This window comes from Ostrea edulis, chromosome 8, assembly GCF_947568905.1.
Source record: "Ostrea edulis chromosome 8, xbOstEdul1.1, whole genome shotgun sequence".
Taxonomy (NCBI): Eukaryota; Metazoa; Mollusca; class Bivalvia; order Ostreida; family Ostreidae; genus Ostrea; species Ostrea edulis.
The window spans coordinates 39,132,113-39,140,818 of NC_079171.1; the positions used below are offsets into that span (position 1 = coordinate 39,132,113).

General features: G+C 34.9%; 1 protein-coding gene across 1 annotated transcript in view; it reads left to right on the plus strand.

Moving 5' to 3' along the window:
* Positions 1-8,197, plus strand: part of LOC125662171 (uncharacterized) — a 22,613-nt gene extending 14,416 nt beyond the window's left edge. Inside the window, exons 9-10 of the mRNA XM_056146089.1 lie at positions 3,851-3,995; positions 4,987-8,197. Of these exons, the coding sequence (XP_056002064.1) occupies positions 3,851-3,995; positions 4,987-5,140 (299 nt within the window). The 3' untranslated portion in view covers positions 5,141-8,197. The remainder of the gene's footprint in view (positions 1-3,850; positions 3,996-4,986) is intronic.
* Positions 8,198-8,706: the final 509 nt, after the last annotated feature.

The following is an 8,706-nucleotide window of genomic DNA, read 5'->3' on the forward strand; positions in this document are numbered from 1 at the left end:
GGTCAAAGCTTGTGATATTTCTGGAAGCGATTTTTTTCTTCTAGAATAACGATCAGTCTTTTTATCCCTTTACAACATGGTATGTGTGACGTGTACACTTAGATGTGTCTGTGGTGATGTATGTCTGCACACACTTATCTTATGCAAGACAGTGTCTTGTGTCTGTGTACACCAATCTTTTGTGAATATTTGTGTCGCTATTTCTGTACACCTGTTTTGTGTCTGTAGCAGGATGTCAAGTCCGAATTTATTCCTATATTTTCCAATGAACTTGAAGGTTCCTATATTTTCCCTATAAGTCATTATAATCCCTATAAAGCCCAGGCCTATATATCCAAAAAGAAAAGAAAAAAATCCAGGACCTGCTGCTAGATTGATATTTAATTAGATTGTTATGAAGAGAATAACTATGATGATTGTATAAGAAATGTCTATTGGATGGAAAACTGTCCACATCTGAAAGGATATTGTTTTTGTTTACATTTGATATTATTTCTTCTCCAGTAAGATACTATGCTTGCTATATTTTTATGCAGAAACAATAAACTTTTATACAAATTCTTTAATAAAACCCCTATTTATTCCTCTAAATCTGCTGTAAAAATCCCTAAATTTTGCCCTATAAATTTTCCAAAAAAATTCCTATAATCCTATATGTTTTAGACCAAAAGTGGCTTGACACCGTGCTGTAGGTGTGTCTGTAGTAAGTCTATCTTTGTGGATGGTTGTGTTCTTATATGTTTCTGCTCATTTATCTTGTGTTAAAGTGTGTGTTTGTATGCCCGTGTTCGCCTAGCTGGTGTAAGTTTCAGAGTATACTATGGCAGTTAGGGGTCAGGGGTCATTAAAGTTGGTAGAATTATGCTCCCGGTTAATAAGTTGGAACTCTATATTGATTTTCTCGGTTAGAAGTTGTAGTCATTGAATAGAAATATTGCCAGAATAAATGAAATACAAACCTTAGCTCTGACTAAAACTGTGTACCAACTCTTCATGCTGAGAGGTCAAAGGTGAAGGTTATCAGGATGGATGCTCTGACTGGATATCAAGGCAAGATTCTAGGACAAGGTAATAGGAATCAAATGTTACACTGTTGTAAAGGCTATATATAGATGTACTTGCTACCAATGCCTACTGATTTCTGGTCAGAGGTCAAGGTCATATTCAGTAATGAAGGACAACAAGGTTATACAGACTTCATAGAGTATTTCAATATGTACATATATACAGTACGGCCATCGCGGATCCCGTATTAGACCGCACTCCCCCCGCGGTATGTTAATCCTTCCCGCGCTAACCCTCCGGGGGATTTCATCGCGGGGCAGATTTATACCGCTGCGGTGTGAAGTACCGTTATTTACCTGTTAGGACAAACTAACTGTACGATAGCTATTTTATTCGTCGGCAGAAAATTAGTACGGCTTGCTTATGGCCAGCTATTTCGCATTACATACCGGTATATTAAATAAATCATTTTAGAAAAAAAATAAAAATTAAAATCGGGGACCTACTAAAACCAGATATACTTAGGATTTAGCATATTTAATACACCTCCAATTTTTTTATTCTAAAAAAACCCAAAACAAAACATTTTATTTATGCTACATTTAATGATAAGGATTAGGAGCTGTGTCCTAATATTTTTTACAGTGAAAAAATAATACAAATAGATCTACAAATGACCGTATACGAGTGCAAGATTAATATGTTCTGCCTGTTTTAATGGCGTTTGTGTAGACTTTGAGAATTGGTTCAAAAATTTATTAATAACAAAATATTATTTTGTATGTTTTATCTTCACCTTTCATGAATAAAAAAAATGTAAATTTTATATTATGCTAAAAGAAAGAGTTTTGTTTTCTCATTTCAATCGAACATCGTTTATATGTACACCTGTTAGGTCCCTGCTGACCGTGTTCTTAAAACAACACACGGGGGAGAAGACCCTGTGTGTATATGTTCAATGCGTCGAATACAGGATGTCAAAATTGTAATGTCTCTACTCCAGGGCATGCAATCAACTTATCAGCTTACAATTACCTATACGCAACAAATTTTTACCAGTAATTAAACTAGGGTGTTTGTTTTTAATTCCTTCGTCATGTGCTGGTTTCCTCGCTTACAACTTACTAATTCCTTTTATTACGGTACATATGAATGTCAGTATCGATCATCAAAATTACTCTCTAATTGCATGTTAAATCTAAATTTAATATACGTTATAGAGTAAGGCCACACATATACGACAGGGGTGGCGTATACTCCAAAACTGCGTTTTACTTGTTATCTTTTTTTTGGTATTATATTACATCCCTTAAAATATGCATTGAGTTTTTTTCCTCTCTCTCTTATATTCAAAGCCCCAAAAATGTAATTAAAATTTGAGAATTTGGATCCAACTTAACTAGATTGATGCTTTATTTGTATTGATTACCAAGCGGTGTTCGTGTGGTTAGTCTAATGTTGTCTTAGCAGTTTCACTGGTAGAGCGTGCGCTGATCGAGGTCTGGGGCGTTGAAGCAGACAGGAAGTGTTATGTAACAGATATACACATACCCGAGACATTCTCTACACAATGAAACCTGTTAAGTTAGGACGTCTTCACAATGTCTAGAAGAGAATACACGCATGTTAATGTAAAGGCAAATGTGTACTGTGTTTATATAGCTATAGGGACACCTATCTAATACTCTCTTTCGAATTGGGGAAAAAATGGTTTTGAGAGAATATTAATTAGAACATATCCTTACACCACTTGTCCCCTCTAATCTAACATTTTGTATCTACATCTTTCGTATGCTGCGGGTCACGTTTATGGAGACGTAATTTGGGCAGATTTTTGTCAAATCGTTAAAAATTGTCCTCACTTTACACGTTTTATCTCCCCCTTTTCAAATTTTATATCGAGTTTAATGATGCAAGGCTTTCCTTTTCCTACTTTAATATTTGCGTGATACATGTTTTTTATATTTGTACAAGTACATGTATAGACTTATATTCCTGAAAAATATTTTATGAAACCACCAATCTGTGATTGATACTAACAGGGATAATCAGTTTTCGTGAAGTTACTTTTGCTGTTTCACGGGTAAAGCATGCGCCGATTGATGTCTGGGGCGTTGAAGCAGACAGGGCGTGTTATGTAACAGATATACACATACCCATGACCGTTTCTTCACAGTCCAGTCAGCTATGTTAAATAGTACTCTCTCTCTCTCTCAAATTTTATAAAGATTAGAATTTGCTGATGTAAGGTTTTCTTTCCCCTACTTTGATATAAATTTATGTTTATATCCATGTTTTGTTTTTAAATATTTGTACAAATACATTGTATAGAATTAAATTCCTGAAAAACAATTTATGACACCACAAATATGTGATTGATACTGACAGGGATAATCAGTTTTCGTGAAGTTACCTTTGCCGTTTTACGGATAAAGCGTATATATATGCACTTGTATATGGTCATCTTCCGACATTGGTATATGGTAATCTACCCTTATATTGAATGTATGGTTCAATAAAGGTAACATGAGAAGTTTTTGTAAAATGTGTTTTTACGAGCAGGGCATGCACATGTATGGCAATTGATTTATTTATAGTATTGCTGAACAAACGATCTGTTTTCAGTTGATGATCAGTATTTTTTTTTTTTTTACGTTAATGGGAGATAACTCGCATTTGTTTTTGGCATTAATCATCAACAGGTGAGACTGCGGGGGAGCGCGGGATATGCAGGGTTACCTGAGATATACCACGGTAGCTCTATCCCGCGGGGGGAGCGCGGAAAATACGGGATCTGAGTTGGCCATACTGTACCCTGGTAACTGAAGTACTTTTTCTATTGTAGGTGGTGTATTGAGATCCTCTCTGCCTTCCGATGTGGAATGTCAGTTCACCTTTGACCTCTTTATGTGTGTAGCTTTACTGCAGGAGAGTAGACCTCAACTGATGGACTGCACGGATACCGCAGCCGTGTACTCTGTCATCAACAGGTAAAATATAGAGGGTTTCTGAATGGACTTGTAGTTATCAACAGGTAAAATACAGAGTGGTTCTGAATGGACTTATAGTCATCAACAGGTAAAATACAGAGGGGTTCTGAATGGACTTGTAGTCATCTACAGGTAAAATACAGAGGGGTTCTGAATGGACTTATAGTCATCAACAGATAAAATACTGAGGGGTTCTGAATGGACTTATAGTCATCAACAGGTAAAATACTGAGGGGTTTTGAATGGACTTATAGTCATCAACAGGTAAAATACAGAGGGGTTCTGAATGGACTTATTGTCATTGACAGGTAAAATATAGAATGGTTCTGAATGGAATTATTGACAAAGTGATTTAGCAGTAACGTTCAAAGAAATCCTGAGTGATGCAACAGGTTAAGTACAGAGGATTCCTGAATGTATCACAGCCAGTTGTGAGGTATAGTACAGAGGGTTTCTGAATGCATCATTGTCATCAACAGGTAATGAGTTATAATACAGAGGGTTTCTGAATGCATCATTGTCATCAACAGGTAATGAGGTATAATACAGAGGGTTTCTGAATGCATCATTGTCATCATCAGGTAATGAGGTATGGTACAGAGGGTTTCTGAATGCATCATTGTCATCAACAGGTAATGATGTATAACACAGAGGGTTTCTGAATGGATTGATATCATGGATAGTTAAAGGTTGTTTTGAATGAGAAAGTTTATTGATAGAGGGTTAAACAAGGTCTTTACAATATAAACTTGAAGTTAATTTTAAATAGATGCACAGCTATGCAGATACAAACTATGAACTGTCAAAGTTATTGTATGGAGCATTATGCAGACTGAATTTAAATGATCAAAGAATGTTTATTATTGTGTACCATGGTTTTGACAACATCTTTTTGTTCGTTTTCTCTCTGATAGACTATTAAAAATTGTTAAGAGCATATATCCGTCACTGTCACTTATTTTGGAGAGTCGATTTGATTTTGTGTTAACAGTTTGAAGATAAACCTTGATGAGATCTTGTTGAAGTCTGCTGACCTATTTTATACCTACTGCAAAAAGAGTGTGGAGGACAGCTTTCTAATGGTGGACGCACCCCAAACCTACAGACTATTCAAGTCCAAGTTAGGGGCCAGGGCAGATTTGTAGACTAAAGACTGCAATACACCCCAAACCTACAGACTATTCAAGTCCAAGTTAGGGGCCAGGGCAGATTTGTAGACTGAAGACTGTAATACACCACAAACCTACAGACTAGTCCAAGTTAGGGGCCAGGGCAGATTTGTAGACTGAAGACTGTAATACACCACAAACCTACAGACTAGTCCAAGTTAGGGGCCAGGGCAAATTTGTAGGCTGAAGACAGTGTTATAAAACCAATTAGAAAACCAAAACAAAAACTGCACTTGAGCTGGTCAGGTCGGTGGGGGCCAAATTATAGTGTAATAGAAGCACAAATATGGAGGACTATAGAGGGCTGTGTTGGATCTGTAGGGACGAAGAACACAGTGAAATAAAACCAAAACTAGATCAGATATGTAAAGCACTAATGAGGGTGAGATGTTGGAACTGTTCTCTAAGGACAGAGTAACCAGCATGTTTAATTCTATGAATGGCGTCTAAAGACTGTACTGTATTTGTGTTTTCAATGTGTGATGTATTTCAACATTTACTAGGAGATCAAATCAGCCGAGTTTCTGAACATGCAGCAAAAAAGGATAGGATTTGTATTTTGTTTGTTTGTATTTTAAAATTTTGTGTTGCTGAAGTTTTTAAAATGTTAGAATTTAAGCTTTAAACTTTGGGAGTATGTGTGTGATGGATAGAAGAAATTTCAATTTTGCAATATTTTTAGAATGTCCGTAGTTATTGCTATGTAATATTGGTAACTACAGACAACAAATGTAGCTTGGAGTTAGCCTCAGTCAGTATTTGATAATTAGATCTACTCAACAGAGGTCTTCATACAGCTAGGTCTGCTTCCATACAAAATGAGCTAGGGCAGGAATATCTCCTGATATTCAGTCATATAAACTTTCCATTACATAATTTTTAAACTTGCTGCATTTTTAATTGCATTCATTTACATTGTCAGTATCAGACATAATTAGTTGTTGACAATTGTGATGTCGCAGCATGAAGGTATTTTAAAGTGCAAGTTTTCATAAATCGTCAAAAGTCTACTAGAATCGATAGATGAAATATCAAAGTATGTAATAACAGCATATCATTTAGCAAACCATAAAATCTAACCTTAAGTTACTGTAATATATATGCATAGGAAGATGTTGTTGCTGGGGATAAACTTTAGTAGTACACTATCTCATTAGTAATTCTAGGGCATACAATCACTGGGACTGATGGATTTTCATGGTATTCAGTAGTGTTCGCAATTTTATAGAAAAAAAGATTATAGTTTGTCCAACATCTTCACAACCCATTGCTGTTGACTGTGTTACGTAGTCTTTAAGAAATTGATATTCAATGCCTTCATTATTTTATCATTTTGCTGTTGAAATATCTCTCTATTATGAGGATCATTTTGTATTCAGACACATTCCAAACATGTTCTTTATTAAGAGACATTTCATTTGTTCAGAAATTTATGCTCTCGACCAGAAGTGGGTTTTTTTTGATGATTTTTTTTTTTATGATCATGTTACATGTTACTTAAAAACTTGATATTAGTGGAAATGGGGAGCAAAACTGTGTAATATTGTAGATGGTATTGTGTAGATTATGTCAATACTCAATCAGTCTCAATCTTAGTATTAATATATTGAGTATTGACATAATCTACATAATACAAACATATATCAAATTAAATTTGAAAAATTGTTTCGTTGTATGTTGTGAAGCTCAGAACAAATGTTTTTTGTTTTTTTCACATTCTACTGTTTCTAGTCTGTATATTTTAAATACTCTGAGATTGAAGGATTTGAATATGTTTGTAATATATTGCAGTGTTCAGTCAGGCTTGCAATTGTGCATGAATGCTAATTTTATTATACATGTATTCATCATGATCATGGATATGTACTAGGTTTTGATTTGGCAGTTGGTTTTGTCGAATAATGGAGATACGTAGTCATCTGGGTTATGCCTTATTATTTGATGAGGATTATGAATGTGAACCTTGACTCATTTACGAAAATCTTTCTCTATGCTTATATACTGTAAATTAGAGGGCTTTTATATATAGTGTGTACATTCCTTGTTGAAAGGCCTTTCAAATGGTGCCACGATTAATGATCTTGTGATTGTGACCTTTGACCCACTTATTTGAAACTACTTCCACCATTTGAGGTATATTTCTATGAAGGATGGCCTTTTGATATTTGTAAGGTGGAATCCATTAGACAATTTTTCCACCAGTACATACAATAGGATTTACTACCATTGTGCTATCATTTGTAACATCTAAGTTTAACAAACACAATGTGTTGTTTAGGCTAGAGCGTTGGAGAAGATACATGCAAATATAAAATCTGATTCTACATATCACTGCTATTTCTTGAATCTTACGGATGACCCCTTTTGTGTAGATGTATGAGAGTGTGTGTGGTTTGATAGCTGCCTTGAGCTAAAGGCTGAAATGAGACTTCTGATCAACTTTTGTCTCCGTCTGCCTGTATGACGATTTAAAGATAATGTAAATAGGGTGGGATGTAAGAACCAGAGACACCAAACTTGTTTGAGCGTTTCCTCGTATTATTGAATGTAATTATTTAAACCACAAGTTCTAGGGCCAATTATTTCTTACCGACAATCAAACACTTTCTACCACATTCACATTATGCTGCAAACAATTGCCTAGTAGTGATTAATGGGAGGTCTCCTTACCACACAATGCAGTCAACTAAGATCCAACAAATACCCGCCATATTTACTTACTGTACAGGTAGAGGGCCCAACTAACTGCCACTGTAATTCTTTTTAGAATAAAGACGGGTGTTTTTATTTTTTAAAAACCTACCATCAATGATGTAATGGAACTTTTAACACTAGACATTCCTGATTTAATTCCCCTGAAGAATCTTGGGGACACTGGAGACTGATATTTTTGCAGATTGTATGTTTGTATATGTTGCGTAAGCCATTGTCTTTCAATGTTCATAGATTATTTATGTTTAAAATTAACGAATCCGTAATCAGAAAGTTTGTCAATTATTTGTGAATTAAATCAATAAATAGTTTTTAAAATCATTATATATTTGTGGTTTTCTATTCCCAGACGCATTCTGTATGAAGAAATAATCATTGTGCTGTAATAATTTATAATACAATAGACTGCAGAATATCACCTCAGTAGAAATTCTTACACTCTGAGATGTGTAATTTATCAGAGGAGAGGTATACCTGTTGTTGAACTACTGTGGTTATGAGCGGCCACATTCAGATCTTATCTGTCAAATTGATTTTACAATTCAGGCCATCTTGTACAGGTAGAGTTGGGTACCGCAGAAAATAAAGGTACCGCGGTATACCGTGGTATTTGCAAAATACCGCGGTACATACCACGGTATACCGCAGATTTAATCTTTTAATTGTATGATTCAGTTTTAGTGGATTTTAGTTTGTGATTTATTGTATATAATGAGCTGTTATTAGTTTATTGATTGTAAATTGCATTTAATTTATTCAAATATAAATGATAAGGAAAATATCTTATTTAAATCTTAAACCAGTTAACAGAACAAAAGTTTAATCCAAAC